The sequence below is a fragment of the Physeter macrocephalus genome, chromosome 2, assembly GCF_002837175.3.
Source record: "Physeter macrocephalus isolate SW-GA chromosome 2, ASM283717v5, whole genome shotgun sequence".
NCBI lineage: Eukaryota > Metazoa > Chordata > Mammalia > Artiodactyla > Physeteridae > Physeter > Physeter macrocephalus.
The window spans coordinates 38,803,169-38,821,466 of NC_041215.1; the positions used below are offsets into that span (position 1 = coordinate 38,803,169).

Below are 18,298 nucleotides of genomic sequence, written 5' to 3' on the forward strand. Positions count from 1 at the left end.
ACTGTTGGTGGGAATGTAAATTGATACAGCCACTATGGCTAACAATATGGAGGTTCCTTACAAAACTAAAAATAGAACTACCATACGACCCAGCAATTCCAGTACTGGGCATATACCCTGAGAAAACCATAATTCAAAAGGAGTCATGTACCACAATGTTCATTGCAGAACTATTTACAATAGCCAGGACATGGAAGCAAGCTAAGTGTCCATCAACAGAAGAATGGATAAAGAAGATGTGGCACATATATACAATAGCATATTACTCAGCCATAAAAAGAAATGAAATTGAGTTATTTGTAATGAGGTGGATGGACCTAGAGTCTGTCTTACAGAGTGAAGTAAGTCAGAAAGAGAAAAACAAATACTGTATGCTAACACATATATATGGAATCTAAAAAAAAAAAAAAGAATGATTCTTTAGAACCTAGGTTCAGGACAGGAATAAAGATGCAGACATAGAGAATGGGCATTAGGACACGTGGAATGAGAAGTGTAAGCTGGGATGAACTGAGAGAGTGGCATGGGCATATATACACTACCAAATGTAAAAGAGATAGCTAGTGGGAAGCAGCTGCAGAGCACAGGGAGATCAGCTCAGTGCTTTGTGACCACCTAGAGGGGTGGGATAGGGAGGGTGGGAGGGAGGGAGATGCAAGAGGTAGGGGATATGGGGATATATGTATACATATAGCTGATTCACTTTGTTATACATCCGCAACTAACTCAACAATGTAAAGCAATTATACCTCAATAAAGATGTTAAAAAAAAAAACACTCATCAAAGTGGGTATAAAAGTAACACATCTCAACATAATAAAGGCCACTTATGACAAACCCACATTCAGCCTAATGCTCAATGGTGAAAACCAAATGCCTTCCTGCTAAATTCAGGAAAAAGACAAAGATGCTTCTATTTAACATAGTAGTGGAAGTCCTAGCCACAGCAATCAGCAAAGAAAAAGAAATAAATGTATCCAAATTAGAAGGAGACAGGTAAAACTGTCACTATTTGCAGATGACATGATATTTTATTTAGAGAACTCTAAAGTTTACAGCCCCAAACTATTAGACCTAATAAAGGAATTCATCAAGGTTGCAGGATACAAGATTAATATACAGAAATCTATTGCATTTTTAAACACTAATAATGAAATATCAGGAAGAGAAAGTAAAAAAAAAAAAAAAACCTTGTTAAAAATCTCATCTAAAAAGAAACCTAGGAATAAACTTAACTAAGGGAGGTGAAAGTCCTATATAATGAAAACTATAAAAATTAATGAAGGAAATTGAAGCTGGTTCAAAGAAATTGAAAGATATTCTGTGCTCCTGGATTGGAAGAATTAATATTATTAAAATGGCCATACTACTGAAAGCAACCTACATACTTAATACAATCCTTATCAAAATACCCATGATATTTTTCACAGAATTAGAACAAATAATTCTAAAATTTATATGGAACCACAAAAGACCCCAAGTTGCCAAAGCAATCTTGAGAAAAAAGAACAAAATTGGAGGTATAACCCTACCAGATTTCAAACTATACTACAAAACTACAGTAATCAAAACAGTGTGATATTGGCACAAAAACAGACACATAGATCAATGGAACAGACTAGAAGCCCCAGAGATAAACCTACTTACCTACAGTCAATTTACGACAAAGGAGGCAAGAATATACAATGGAGAAAAGACAGTCTCTTCAACGAGTGATGCTGGGAAAACTGGACAGCCACATGTGAAACAATGAAATTAGAGCACTCCCTCACACCATATATAAAAATGAACTTAAAATGGTTTAAAGACCTAAATGTAAGACATGACACCATAAAACTCCTAGAAGAGAACATAGGCAAAACATTTTCAGACATAAATCATAGTAATATTTTCTTAAATCAGTCTCCCAAGACAAAATAAATTAATTAATAAAAACAAAAAAAATAGGACCTAATCAAACTTAAAAGCTTTTGCACAACAAAATGAAAAGACCTACAGAATGGGAGAAAATATTTACAAATGATGGAACTAACAAGGGATTAATATCCAAAATACACAAACAGCTTTTACAACTCAATATTAAAAAAAACCAAACAATACAATCAAAAAATTGGCAGAAGAGTTAAACAGACATTTTTCCAAAGAAGACATACAGATAGCTAACACGCACATGAAAAGAAACTCAATATAACTAACTATTAGAGAAATGCAAATCAAAACCAAATTGAGATATCACCTCACACCTGCCAGAATGGCTGTCATCAAAGTCTACAAATAACAAATGTTGGCCAGGATGTGGAGAAAAGGGAACCCTTGTACACTGTCAGTGGGAATATAAAATGGTGCAGCTACAAACTACTCCTGTATAGCACAGGGAATTATATCCATTATTTGTAATAACCTATAATGGAATATAATCTGTAATATTGAATCTCTAAGTTGTACTCCTGAAACTAACACAATACTGTAAAACAACTATATTTCAATGAAATACATATATATAAAATAATAGCTTTGGACAATATGTAACAACACTGTTAGTATTTATAATATACAATTACATAAAAGAAATATAAAATGACATTTACTATAAGCACAAAAATGTAAAAATACATATTACATATGGGAGAAGGCCAGAAGGGAATACAGGTAAATGCCAGTGGATAGTAATAATTGTTGTAAAATCATTTTTCCCCTTCAATTTCCAAATTTTTAACAATTTATTTACTTCGGCTTGGTAGTAGTAAAAACAGTAATCAATTCATGACAGATGAACTGGTCATGTCAGACAATTCAGTCTGACAATGTACTATATTTAATCCATATCAGATCTTATGTGCTATTTTATAATAAAAGGAGCATTCATTCAAAGTTTTCTGGGATTTGAGATTCAAAACCATGCTATATTTAGATAAGGGAATGAGAAAGGGAGTGAAGAAATGGGGAAGGCTGTGTGAAACATTGTTTACTTTTTCTATGAAGAAAACTAGCATTTTAGATAAATTCATTCATCTTTAACTTGGCAGTTTTGTTTGTTCTATGTCATTTAAAATGTATAAACAATTTATTCCTCTCACTTGGAGGTCTCAGGTAGCAAAGGGGTGGAATTCCTCAGTGAGGACAGGGCTAAAGCAGCATCAAGAAGTATCTTGCAGAGTTCCAGGGCTGCAGCTACAAGAGGAGGCTCAGAATCCCAAACATAAGGGTCAGGGTGCCACCAGAATGAAGTCTGCTTTCTCTATTTTTTGTTGTTTATTCCCTCTGTTATAGGATTATTGTTAAAAGAGAGCAAACTGAGAGCTGGGGAGGATGGCATAGTAGGAAAACTCTGAGTTCACCTCCTCCCATGGAAACACCAAAATTATAACAATTTACAGAGCAACTATCAGTAAGAAAGAATTGAAGGCAGAAAAGATCTTCTACAACTAAAGATATGAAAAAGCAACCACAAGATGGAGAGGAGGGGTGGAGATGCAGTATCCCCTGAGTGGGCAACCACAAATGGAGGATAAATACAATTGCAGTGGTTCCCCCCAAAGAACAAGAGGTCTGAGCCCCACATCAGGCCCCCCAGCTGCACCAGGAAGATGAGCCCCCAGAAGGCCAGTGGGGCTTACCTTCAGGAGAGTCAGAGAGCTGTGGAAAATAGTCTCCACTCTTAAAGGGCATGCACAAAATCTCACATGCTCCAGGATCCAGGGCAGAAGTACTAATTTGAAAGGAGCCTGTGTCAGACAGACCTGCAGATCTTGGAGAGCCTCCTGGAGAGGAAGGAGGTAACTGGAGCTCAGCCTGGGGACATAGATGTGGGTGGAAGAACTTTTGGGGAGCTCACTCTACCAGGATGACATTGGTGCTGGCAAGCATCACTTTGGAATCCTCCTTCCAGCTTATAAGCACCAGGACCCAGTCTCACCCACCAGCCTATTGACACCAGTATTGGGACACCTCAGGCCAAGCAACCAGCTGGGTGGGGACACATCCCCACCCACCAGCAGGCCCACTGCCTTAGGACCTTCCAGCCACCCAAGGACACAACCCCACCCACCAGAGGGCACAGAACATGGACCCACCCATCAGTATACCAGCACTAGCCCCAAGACCTCTGTGGACTGTTGGAACCCAGGCCCACTCAGCAGCAGGCCAACACCAGCTCCAGGACACTGAGGCCTTAGAGCCAGAGACATTGGTAAGCAGCTCCACCAAAAAAGTGAGAGCCAGCACTTACCCCTGAATGCCCAGGGCCCTGTCCCTGCCCATCAATAAGCCAACACCAGCTTTGGAACAGCTTGGGCCCCTCAGCTATCCACACCAGGATTTGGACCCACCTACCAAAGAGCTGACACCAGCTCCAGAACCCCCTGGGCTCTGTAGCCAGAGACCCCAGGATCCAGCTTGGCCAACCAGCAGACTGACACCAACTCTGGGACCCCCAGTGTCCTGAAGCCAGAGACCCCAGCACCCTGGTATACCCACCAGCAGTCTGGCACCAGCCCTAGGACACCCCCGCCTTCCCTAAGCCCCACCCACCAGCAGGATGACACCCCCTCCAGGAGCCCCACAGGCCCAGCCCTGCCCACCAATAGGCTGACACTAGATCCAGGACCCTTGACCTTTTTTTTTTTTTTAAGAGAAGTAAGCCTCTATTTTCTTGTTTCACAAATAAAGCTGGCTGAGTTGGTTGCTTTTTGGTGATTAGTCAAAGAGACCAACTCCCATATCTTCATCTGGCTCCTCTGACCCTCCATTTACTTCAACTTTGGCTGTGGCTGTGGTAGCAGTAGGAGCAGCAGTGGTTGCAGCACTAGCCCTGCAACCATTTGGGCTCCACAGCCAGCCACCTTGTGACACAGCCTCACCCATCAGCTGCCAGAATCCTTTGCAGAAGTCAGGGCCTGGCAACCAGCCCGACCAGGGGCCAGCCACCCCACCAGACGACCCACAGTAGTCAGCCCATCACAACAGAAGGACCCACACAGCCCACATAGCGGGCACCCCCAGAGTAGTTAGCTCTGGTGACCAGAGGGGAGTGCCCTGCTGAGACATATAGAACATTTCCTCCATAAGGCCACTTCTCCAAGATACAAAAATGTAACCATTCTACCTAATGCATAGAAATAAAAATAGAGAATTAGGTAAAATGAGGTGACAGAGGAACATGTTCCAAATGACGGAATAAAATAAAACACTAGAAGAACAAAGCAAAGTGGAGATAAACGATCTACCTGATAGAGTTTCCATGGAAATGACCATAAAGATGCTCAACAAATTCAGAAGAATGGATAAACACAGTGAGAAGTTTACCAAAAACTTAGAAAATATAAAGAAAAACCAAACAGAGCTGAAGGATACAATAACTTAAATAAAAAATACACCAGAAGGAATTTTGCAGCAGATTAGATGAGACAGAGGAACAGATCAGTGAACTGGAAAAGTAATGAGAATCATGCAAGCTGAACAGAAAAAAGAAAAAACTTTTAATGGAACAGTTTAAGAGACTTCTGGGACAACATCAAGCATACTGACAAACATTCACATTATAGGGGTCCCAGAAGAAGAATGAAAGAGAAAGGGGCAGAGAAATTATTTGAAGACATAACTGCTGAAAACATTTCTAACCTGGGAAAGGAAACAGACATCCAGGTCCAGGAAGCACAGAAAGTTCCAAATAGGATCAACCCAAAGAGATCTACACCAAGATACATTATAATTAAAATTACAAAAATTAAAGATAAGGAGGGAGTAATAAAAACAGCGAGGGAAAAAAACTAGTAATGTACGAAGAAACTCCCATAAGGCTATCAGCTGATTTTTCAGCAAAAACTCTGCAGTCCAGAAGGGAGTGACTTGATATATTCAAAGTGATGAAAGGGAAAAACCTACAACCAAGTATACTCTACCTGGCAAGGCTTTCATTCATATTTGATGGAGAGATCAAAAGATTTACAGACAGGCAAAATCTAAAAGAGTTTAGTACCAGCAAACCACTTTTAAGGGACTTCTCTAAGCAAAAAAGAAAAGGCCACAACTAGAAATATAAAAATTACCAAAGGAAAAATCTTATTGGCAAAGGCAAGTATACAGTTAAGGTAGTAGATCAACCACTTATAAAGATAGTAGGAGTTTACAAAAGCAGTAAAATCATCTATGTCTGCAGTAACTAACTAGGGGGTACACAAAACAAAAGGATGTAAAATCTGATGTCAAAAACAGTAAATGTTGAGAGGGAGTAAAAATGCAGGGTTGGTAGAAAGCATTCAAACTTAAGAGATCAGTAACTTTAAATAAGCATGTATAGATAGATAGATAGATAGATAGATAGATAGATTGATTGATAAACCTTTAGCCAAACTCATCAAGAAAAAAAGAGAGAGGGCACAAATCAATAAAATCAGAAAAGAAAAAGAAGAAGTTACAGAAATACAAAAGATCATAAGAGATTACTACAAACAATGAAATGGGCAACCTGGAAGAAATGGACAAATTCCTATAAATGTACAACCTCTAAAGACTGAATCAGGAGGAAATAAAAAATATGAACAGATAAATTATCAGTAATGAAACTGAATTAGCAATTTAAAACAACTCCCAACAAACAATGGTCCATGACCAGATGGCTTTATGGGTCAATTCTATCAAACATTTAAATAAGCATTAACATCTATCCTTCTCAAACTATTCTTAAAAACTGTGGAGGAAGGAACACTTCTGAACTCTTTCTACAAGGCCAGCATCACCCTAATACCAAAACTAGACAAATATAGCTTCTTTTTTTAAAAAAAGAAAATTACAAGCCAATATCACTGATGAACATAGATGCAAAAATCCTCAACAGAATATTACAAACCGAATTCAACAATACATTAAAAGGATCATACATGATGATCAAATGAGTTTTATCCCAGGGGTGCAAGGATGGCCCATTATCCACAAATCAAAGTGATATACCACATTAACAAATTGTAGAAAAAAATCATATTATCCCCTTGATAGATGCAAAAAAAGCTTTTGACAAAATTCAACATCTATTCATGATAAAAAAAACTCTGAAAAAAGTGAGTATAGAGGGAACATACATCAACATAATAAAGGCCACATATGACAAGCCCACCATTAACATCGTACTCAATGGTGAAAAGCTGAGAGCATTTCCTCTAAGATCAGGAACAAGATAAGGATGGGCACTCTAGCCTCTTTTATTCAGCAAAATATTGGAAGTCATAGCTACAGCAATTAGACAAGAAAAAGAAATAAAAGAAATCCAAATTGGAAAGGAAGAAGGAAAACTGTCACCACAGATGACATGACACAATACATAGAAAATCCTAAATACACCACCAAAAAACTACTCGAACTCATCAATGAATTTGGTAAAGTTGCAGGATATAAAATTAATATATAGAACTCTGTTCATTTCTTTATACTAACAACAAACTATCAGAAAGAGAAAGCAAGAAAACAATCCCATTTACAACTGCATCAAAAAGAATAAAATATCTAGGAATAACTCTAAACAAGAAGGTAAAACTATAAGATGTTGATGAAAGATATTCAAGGTGACAAAAACAAATGGAAAGGTATATTGTGCTCAGGGATTGGAAGAATTAATATTGTTAAAATGACCATACTATCCAAAGCAATCTACAGATTCAGTGCAATCTCTATCAAAATACCAATAGTATTTTTCATAGAACTTGAACAAATAATTTTTAAATTTGTATGGAAACATAAAAGACCCCAAATACCCAAAACAATCTTTAAAAAGAGCAAAACTGTAGGTATCAAACTCCATGATTTCAAACTATACTACAAATCTACAGCAATCAAAATAGCATGGTACTGGCACACACAAAAAAGATACATAGCTCAATGAAACAGAAGAGATAGCCCAGAATGAACCCACACTTACATGGGCAATTAATCTATGACAAAAGAGTCAAGAATATACAACGGGGAAAAGATAAGCTCTTCAATAAATAGTATTGGGAAAACTGGACAGCTACCTGCAAAAGAAACAAACAAGACTACTTTCTCACAACATATACAAAAACAAATTCAAAATGAATTAAAGGATAAATGTAAGACATGAAATCATAAAACTTCTAGAAGAAAACATAGGCAGTATGCTTTTTGACATCCGTCTTACCAATATTTTGGGGGATATGTCTCCTCAGAGAAGGGAAACAAAAGCAAAAAAAAAATGTACACATCAAACTAAAAACCTTTTGCACAGTGAAGGAATCTATCATCAAAACAAAAAGTTCACCTATTTAATGGGAGAAGATATTTGCAAATGGTTTATCAAAATAAGGCGTTAATATCCAAAATATAGAAATAACTCACACAGGTCAACATCAAAAATAAAACAGAAAACAAAAAACAACCAATGAAAAACATGGGCAGAGTACCTGAATAGACAATTTTACAAATAAGACATATAGATGGTCAATAAACACATGAAAAGAAGTTTAGCATCACTCATCATCAGGGAAATGCAAATCAAAACCACAATGAGATATCACCTCAGACCTGTCAGAATGGCTAGCATCAAAAAGTCTATAAATAACAAATCTTGGCAAGGATGTAGAGAAAAGGGAACACTCATACACTGTTGGTGGGAATGTAAAATGATGCAGACACTATGGAAAACAGTATGGAGGCTCCTTTAAAAACTAAAAATAGAACTACTATATGATAACCCAATTCCACTGCTGGGAATATATCTGGAAAAAATGAAAACACTAACTTGAAAAGATACATGCACTCCTATGTTCATTGCAGCATTAGTTACAATAGTCAAGATATGGAAGCAACCTAAGTGCCCAAAAATAGGTGACTGAAAAAAGAAGATGTGGTGTATATGTATAATACACACATATACATACAATGAAATATTACTCAGCCATAAAAAAGAATGAACTACTGCCAATTGCAGCAACATGGATGGACCTAGAGGGTATTATGCTAAGTGAAATAAGTCAGACAGAGAAAGACAAATACTGTACAATTTCACTTATATGTGGAGTCTAAAAATCAAAACAAATGAACAAATATAACTAAACAGAAAAAGAGTCACAGATAGAACAAACTGGTAGTTGCCAGAAGGAGGGGTGTGGAGAGAAGAGAGAGACAGGTGAGAGAGATTAAGAGATACAACTTCCACTTACAAAATAAATGAGTCACAGTATTAAATGTACAGCATGGGGAATACAGTCAATAACTAAGTAATATCTTTGTATGGTGACAGTTCGTAAGTATACTTGTGATCATTTTGAAATATATAGAAATATTGAATCACTATGTTGTGGTTGAGGAACTAACGTGGTATAGTAGGTCAACTATACTTCAAAAAATAAACAAACTCAGAAAAGATCAGATTTGTGGTTACCAGAGTCAGGGGCTTGGGGAGGGGTTATTGGAGGAAGATAGTCAAAAGGTATGAACTTCCAGTTACAAGATAAATAAGTGCTAGGGATGTAATATACAACACAATGACTATAGTTAACACTGCTGCATGTTGTATATGAAAGTTGTTGAGAACGAATCCTAAGAGCTCTCATCACAAGGAAAACAATTTATTTTCTATTTCTTTAATGTTGTATCTATATGAGATGACAGATGTTCACTAAACTTATTGTGGTAATCATTTCATGATGTAGGTAAGTCAAATTATCATGCTGTACACCTTTAACCTGTACAGTGTTATGTGTCAATTATATCTCACTAAAACTGTAAGTAAAAAAAGAAGATAAAATCATGACTGCCATATAGATGTGACATGAACACATATCAAATATTTTATTTAACTCATTAATTACAGGAAACCAATAAGAAAAAGAAACCACACATATATGGGCAATTAGAAATGTTGAACTGAATTGAAAAATCAGTGTAAAACTGGACAATTCATTCCATCAGACACACTTCAAATTTATTTCTTGGGATGAGAATCATTTACATTGTCATCTGTTTTCAGATCAGTTGTAAACAATGAGAAGATATAGATAACCTAGGAGGGCTCCATACATAGTTTTCTATAGAAAACACCAATTATCTTTTTGGTCCCTTTAGCCTTTCACAATTTTTCTCTCCTCCTGTCCTCTACCTTTGTGGCAGGCAGCCTCTGACATGCCCCCAGTGATCCACTCCAAGTGTTCACACCCTTGTGTGATCCCATCCCCTTCAGTATGGGCCCACACAGCAAAAGTGATGGGGAGTTACTTCTGTGATTAGGTTACAAAGAACTGTCTCTCATGCTTGCCCTGATGGAGCAGGCCTCCAGGCAAGGGACTGGGAACCTCATACCATCTGCCCGGGGGGAACTGAGCCCAGCCAACAATCACACAGACGAGTTTGGAAGCAGACCCTGCCCACTTGAACCGTGGTCAGCCCCACCTGACCACTTGTTCTCAGCCTGTAAAAGACTCTGAGCAGAGGATCCAGCTAAGCCATGCCCAGATTCCTGACTCACAAAACTATGAGAAAATAAACATGTGTTGTTTTAAGATGCTGAATTTTGGAGTTTGTTGCATGGCACTAGATAACTTAACACACTCTTCCTTCCTGCTTTCTGTGTACCTATACCCTGATTTTAATAGCTCTAAGAAAATACTTACTAACCAGTTTGTACACAGGTGATGTAACTGATCTGATTTCTATTTTTATTATCTTTTGGATTTACATTAGCCGCATTTTAGAAGTATCATTCATTCAAAACAGGCCAGGAAAGTGATCTAATGCTGAAAAGATTCTTGCAGAATATCTGGAAATTTTTCCCACAAAAAATGTGCGAGAACTATGCTCAAGGAAACCCAGTATCTGTGAATTCCACATTCACAAGATAAAATTGTTTTAAACTCACCTCCACTCCGCGAGGAATGAGCCAAAATCCTGGTCCACAGGAGCCCAGCAGCTCTGCCCAGATGCCCCACTGGGGTAGGGGTTCAGGGAGTCTACCTTGCTGTCTCCCTGCTGTGGCCTATGGTTGCTGGTGTTGAGCCCCACCAGCCCCGGCCCTCCTAGGCCAGCACTCATGGGAGCTGATGTCTGATGTGTCTCCATCTCCAGCACACCAGAGGTCAGCCTGCCGTCTTTGTTCTCTAGGTGCATGTTTCTGTTGCCACTCTTCTCACTAGAGTCAGCCAGAAAGAAACCACTGTTGATAAAAAGCAAACTGTAAATATCATTTTTATCTTGGGGAATTCATACTACTGAATGGTACAGTAGAAACACTTCTTATAACCAGGCTCTTCCTATGTTTCAGTGTCTAATATCACATGGAAAAAAGTGTATGTTCATCTCCAAGAATGAATCTTTTAGCACATTTCACACTAGCAGTGACCTAACTATTCAACAACAGAGCATTAGTTAGGTAAATTGTGATATGTGCATAGTAGGAAATACTATGCAAACATAAACATCCTCTAGAGATACTGACATTGGGAAATGTTTAAAATATGGTAAACACCATTGATACACTAGGATATATCTCTTGAAATAAATATGTATGTAGAATATACATAGAACAGAAAACCAAAAAGACACAACCTCTAAAGTAGGGCTACCTTTGTGTGGTGGAGGTACAGATGATTCAGGCTTTCTTCTTTGTCTTTGTCTAGGCTACAGCTTTAACGATTTTTGCATCTAGAAAATTAATACTCTTGCACTGAGAAAATAATAATACCTATTACAAAAATGAGAAAAATCACTATACTTTCAAGGTTATGGCGTCCTGCTTTGGGGATTATGTTTTAACCTGTTACTATTTTATTTGTTTACAGTTGGGTGAAGTGAGTACAATTCATGGGTCCACCACTCCTTGTCACCCAATTCACAGAGGCTCACAATGCCCCATGATCACAAATTCTGGAGGACCCAGGATGTGTGGGAGTCCAAGCAGGTACAAGGTCAGTGTGTTATGTCTACAACTGAGTAAGTGGGGGCGGGGCGTGCTCACAGCCCAAAAGCCCACACTTTCTGATGGAACAAGAATTTACTTTAAATACAGAAAGGCAACAGCTTTTGAAGAAACCCGAATGACCAAGGAAGTCCTACTATTTTCTTACTGCTATGATTTCCCTACTTTAACCCACCACTTACATTGAAAAGATGACTTACTCATCAGTAAGCAGATGGCAGAGAGTGTTGATAGAATGTACTTGTATCAAAAGACAAAACAAAAATATTAGAGTTAGTTTCACGCAATGTTTCCATTACCTGGTAAGAATAAACTCCATATGCACTTTTGAACTACACATTGAAAATACAACTTGTGTGACTTCCGTGATTCTACCTACAAGTTAAATGCTCTCATATTTGTATTTTAAACTGATGTTGCACAATATACAGATGAACAATAAAATGTATGCTAATAATTTAAATTTTTAATTTTTCTTTATTTAGAATAGCAATTTAAAACACCATGACAAGTCAAGAGACTGTGGAAGAAAAGAAAATCTTTTATATTGTAGGACTGTTAACGGCACTTTTTCCTGCTTTTTGAACAAGGGACCCCACATTTTCATCACACACTGGGTCCCACTCTCTCCCTTTAATAGAGTTATCCTCTTAGCTCTCCACTGCCATCTTCTCCCCTCCCTAATGTACTCCAGCTGCCATTGGAATACACCACCCAACCTTTACTACACTGACTACTGTCTTCCTGGCCAGGCCCCACCTTCATTCTTCGAAGATTTGGGCCCCAGCTTATGGTCTCTCTCTCTCTCTCTCTCTCCCCATCCCTCCCACCCGCTGCTACACTTGCTGTTATTTCTTGGCTCCACCATCTACACCCTGGGCTCTCAGTTTTGTGAGTGCCTCTCCAGCACTTGCCTGCTCCATGTCAGCCAACACGTCCTCACTCCCCTTTCCCAGTTGAGATTCTGTGGCCCAGCAAACACCCTCCTTTTACTTGCCTCCTCTTACATTCTGTCAAGTTCACCAGATATATGAGTTTTCTATTACTGTATAATAAATTACCACAAAACAAGTAGCTTAAAATAATACACATTTATAATCTCAGAGTTTTGGTGGCTCAGGGGTCGCTGGGGCAGGCTTAGGTGGGTCTTCTGCTTAGGCTCTCAAGTGTCATTGGGCTGGGAATCAGCTTCCAAGATCACTCAGTGCTGACAGAATTCACTGCCCAGTGGCTGCAGGACTGAGGACCCAGCTGCTTGCTGGTTGTCGGCTGGAGGCCACCCTCACTTCCTACAGGCTTCCTGCAGCTCTTTGCCATGTGAACCCCAACAGGTCTGTTCACTTCATCAAGGAATAGCAAGAGTCTCCAGAGCGAGTCAACTAACAAGGAAGAATTTCATGTAATGTAGCCGTCAAAGAGTAACATCCCATCCATCACCCTTGCCATATTCTATTGGTTGGAAGCCAGTTAAAGTCCCACCCTCACTCCAGGGCAGGGGATCATCACACAAGAGTGTGAACACCAGACAGTGGTGATCATGGGGGCCACCCTGGATTCTATCTGCCACGTGGCAAGACCCCAAACCTGACTTGCCCACTCTGAGCCTCCACTTAAGTGGCTGAATGTGGCCACAGAGAACACTGGGTGCTGCTGCTGGTCTCACGTGGCCTCCACACACAGGGTTCTCAGTGGGCCCCAGCACTGCCCAGCAATCCTACTGCATCTCCCAAGTCAATTTTCACTCCTGCTCTCCTCCACCTCCCTCCTTAAATCCCTATATACCTTCCCTCCTTTCTAGTCTCAGCTACTGACTTTGCCTCTTCCTTCCTTCACTGATGGAATCAGCCAGGGTCCAAGAAGGAAATGGAAGCTGCTCTGAGTACATAACCACAGAAGTTGGTTACATGGGAGGTAAACATGCTGAGAAGCTAACCAGAGGCCAAAGTACCCAACCTTCCAAGGACACGCTTGCCTGCAGCCCTACTGGGTACAATGGAGCCCACCCACTCTCACCTGTTCAGACTGCTTCATTACATTTTTTCCTCCTTCTCTCCTAAATCATTCAGGCTAGCATGCAAACGTATTATCAACCTAAAAAAGTACATCTCAGGACTTGTGCTCCCAGGAACATAGAGTAGAATTACTTTTCCCTCTTCTTCCTGCTAAGTACAATGAAAAACCTGACATCTTATAGAAAACAACCATAAGAAGACTCTGAAAGATGGATAGAAGGCAGCAAACAAGTTAGGGACCCAAGAAATTACACAGCAGTGAGGTTGTGTCCTTGGATTTTTCTCATGTCTCATATATCCCAGACAAGGTGCTGAAGATGTCAGCAACCTGGAAACACCAACAGATGTAGACCAAAAAAGCCCCAAGAAAAGCCTGCCCTCTCTAGCCAAAGGAATATGAATGCTGCAGTCTAGTAGGATAGAAAACTTTTAGACACTACTCTACTGCAGCCAAACACAGTAGACCCACATTTACCCAGACAGCAAAGGCCAAGTGGTGAGCCTAAACTCCCAGTCTCACCAGGCTGTAATAAGGGGCCCGGTTCCCCATTCCCACTGGGGTGCTCAGAGAAGGAAAATAGGGAGCTGGGACATTCATCTCTGCTGGGTGCTAGGGAGTCCAACCTCCTCCTTATGCATACACCCCACCATGTAGGTGGAGACCAAGAGTGAGGAACCTGAACTTCAGCCCCACCTTGCAGTAAGAGAAACATCTCCTTGGTGAGGTGTGAGAGCAGGCCAAGTAGACAGAACTTTTACCACTGCAGTAGTGAGGCCACGTCACAACTGTGTCCCTGGAGGCCACATGAGGAGCAATAATGAGGTGACCTTATCCCTCCCATCCAGGAAGGTATCAGCAGAGGCCCAGTAGGGAGCCTGATCTCCCACACCACCACCAAGAAATAACAAGGAATCCTTCCCTACCATGATATCAACTGAGGCCAAGTGGGGAACTTGGATTTCTAATCCCACCTGGCAGCAATGAGGCAGTACTAGGCCCTTCTGCTGGAGTGGTGTCAGAGGAAACCAGCTAAACAGAAAGTTTAAATAGGAATTAGAACCTCATAATACTTGAAATGTGCAAGTTTCAATCAAAATCCCCTGTTACAGTGATAACCAAGGAAATATCAACTTGAAAGAAAATAGATGACAACACTAAGACGACAGGGATGTTGGAATTATCTGACAAAGAGTTTTAAGACAGCCAAAATGAAAATGGTTCAACAGGCAATAACAGAGACACTTGGAACAAATGAAAAACTAGATAGTCTCAGCAAAGAAATAGAAAACCTCAACAAAGAAGAGCCAAATGGAACTGAAAAACACAATAGCAAAACTAAAAATTCAATAGATGGCTCAATAGCAAAATGGAGGAAACAGAAAAGAACCAATAACTGAGAGTTAGAACAATAGAAATTACCTAATACAAACAAAAGTGGAAAAAAATTAACAGACCCTCAGAGACCTGTGGGACTATAACAAAAGATATAATCTTCATGTAATGAGAATCCCAGAAGGAGAAGAGAAATAATATGTAGTTGAAAAGGTGTTTGAAGAAATAATGTCTGAAAACTCCCCAAATTGGACAAAACACATATATCTACACATCGAAGAAGCTTAATAAAACCCAAAGAAGATAAATCCAAAGAAACCTACACCAAGATATACTGTAGTCAAACTTTTGAAAACTAAAGACAAAGAAAAAGTCTTGAAACCATTAAGAGAAAAATGAAGATGTATGTACCGGCGGGGGGGGATTCAAATAACAGAAACCATGGAGGCCAGAAGTGGCACAATATTTTTCAAGTAATGAAAGGAAGAACTGTCAACCCCGAATCCTTTATCTAGTGAAAATATCCTTCAGGAATGTAGGGGAAATCAGGACCTTAGATGAAAGAAAACTGAGAGAATTTATTGCCAGCAGACCTATCTTAAAAGAATGGCCAAAGAAAGTTCTTTAAACAAAAAAAGAAAGATTAAGAGAAGAAATTTTGGAGCATCAGGAAGGTGAAAAGAATAATGGAAATGGAAAAGTAAGAGCAAATACAATACCTTTTCTCTCTCTTTTGGAATTTTCTACATTATGTTTGATTTTTGAAGCAAATATTGTAACACTCTCTGATATGATTATTAATGTATGTAGAGGAAATATTTAAGACAATTTGTCACAAATTGGTAAGATAAAGAATGTAGAGGGACATGGGACCTTCAAGATGACGGAGGAGTAAGATGTGGATATCACCTTCCTCCACACAAATACATCTACATGTGGAACAACTCCTACAGAACACCTACTGAATGCTGGCAGAAGACCTCAGACTTCCCAAAAGGCAAGAAAATCTGCACGTACCTGGGTAGGGCAAAAGAAAAAAGAAAAAACACAAAAGAATAGGGATGGAACCTGCACCTCTGGGAGGGAGCTGTGAAGGAGGAAAAGTTTCCACACACCAGGAAGCCCCTTCACTGGTGGAGACGGGAGTGGGAGGGGGGAAGCTTCAGAACCACAGAGGAGAGCACGGCAACAGGGGTGCAAAGGGCAAAGCGGAGAGACTTCCACACAAAGGATCAGTGTTAACCAGCACTCACCAGCCTGAGAGGCTTTTCTGCTCACCCTCCAGGGCGGGTGGGGCTGGGAGCTGAGGCTCTGGCTTCAGAAGTCAGACCCCAGGGAGACAACTGGGGTTGGCTGTGGGAACAGAGCCTGAATGGGGCTAGTGCACCACAGCTAGCCGGGAGGGATTCTGGGAAAGTCTGGACCTGCCTAAGAGGCAAGAGACCATTATTTTGGGGTGAGTGAGGAGAGGGATTCAGAGCATTGCCTAAACGAGCTCCAGAGATGGGCACGAGTCACAGCTATCAGCGCGGACACCAGAGACGGGCATGAAATGCTAAGGCTGCTGCTGCAGCCACCAGGAAGCCTGTGTACAAGCCCAGGTCACTATCCACACCTCCCCTCCAAGGAGCCTGTGCAGCCCGCCAATGCCAGGTTCCCATGATCAAGGGACAAGTTCCCCAGGAGAACATACAGTGCTTCTCAGCCTGTTGCAACGTCACAGCAGCTTCTGCCACCACAGGCTTGCCCTGCATTCCAATTATAAATACTGTACCCTTCCCCACCCCCAGCATGAGTGACCAGAGTCCCCTAATCAGCCGCTACTTTAACCCCATCCTTTCTGGGTGGAAACAGAAGCCTGAGGGCAACCTACACGCAGAGGTGGGGCCAAAACCAAAGCTGAACCCCAGGAGCTGTGCAAACAAAGAAGTGAAAGGGAATTCTCTGCCAGCAGCCTCAGGAGCAGCAGATTAAATCCCCACAATCAACTTGAGGTGCCCTGCATCTGTGGAATACCTGAATAGACAATGAGTCAACCCTAAATTGATGCAGTGGACATTGGGAGCTACTGTAGACTTGGGATTTGCTGTCTGCAACTGACTTGTTACTGATTTTTATGTTTACCTTAGTATAGTTTTTAGCACTTGTTATCTTTGGTGGATTTGTTTATTGGTTTGGTTGCTCTCTTCTTTTTTTTATTACTTTTATTAAAATTATTATTTTATTTTTTCATTTTAATTTATTTTTTCTTTCTTTTTTTCCCCTTTTCTTCTGAGCTGCATGGCTTACAGGATCTTGGTGCTCCAGCCTGGTGTCAGGCCTGAGCCTCTGAGGTGGGAGAGCCAAGTTCAGGACATTGGACCACCAGAGACCTCCCAGCCCCACATAATATGACTCGGCAAGAGCTTTCCCAGAGATCTCCGTCTCAATGCTAAGACCCAACTCCACCCAACGGCCAGCAAGACCCAGTGCTGGAGGCCCCATGGCAAACAACTAGCAAGATGGGAACGTAACCACACCCATTAGCAGAGAGGCTGCCTAAAATCATACTAAGTTCAGAGACACCCCACAAATCACCACCCAACGTCGTACTGGCCACCAGAATGACAAGATCCAGCCTCATCCACCAAAACGCAGGCACCAGTTCCCTCCACCAGGAAGCCTACACAACCCACTGAACCAACCTTACCCACTGGGAGCAGACACCAAAAACAACAAGAACTACAAACCTGCAGCCTGCAAAAAAGAAACCCCCAAACACAGTAAGTTAAGCAAAATGGGAAGACACAGAAATACACAGCAGATGAAGGAGCAAGGTAAAAACCCAGCAGACCAAAGAAATGAAGAGGAAATAGGCAGTGTACCTGAAAAAGAATTCAGAGTAATGATAGTAAACATGATCCAAAATCATGGAAATAGAATGGAGGAAATACAAGAAACATTTAATAAGGACCTAAAAGAACTAAAGAGCAAACAAACGATGAACAACACAATAAATGAAATTAAAAATTCTCTAGAAGGAATCAATAGCAGAAT

The 18,298-nt window shown here is 40.3% G+C and overlaps 1 protein-coding gene across 1 annotated transcript in view; it reads right to left on the reverse strand.

The window, feature by feature from the left end:
• The window catches only part of OCA2 (OCA2 melanosomal transmembrane protein), a 252,521-nt gene that overhangs the window by 217,175 nt on the left and 17,048 nt on the right, over positions 1-18,298 (reverse strand). Inside the window, exon 2 of the mRNA XM_024117107.2 lies at positions 10,862-11,131. Within this exon, the coding sequence (XP_023972875.1) occupies positions 10,862-11,109 (248 nt within the window). The 5' untranslated portion in view covers positions 11,110-11,131. The remainder of the gene's footprint in view (positions 1-10,861; positions 11,132-18,298) is intronic.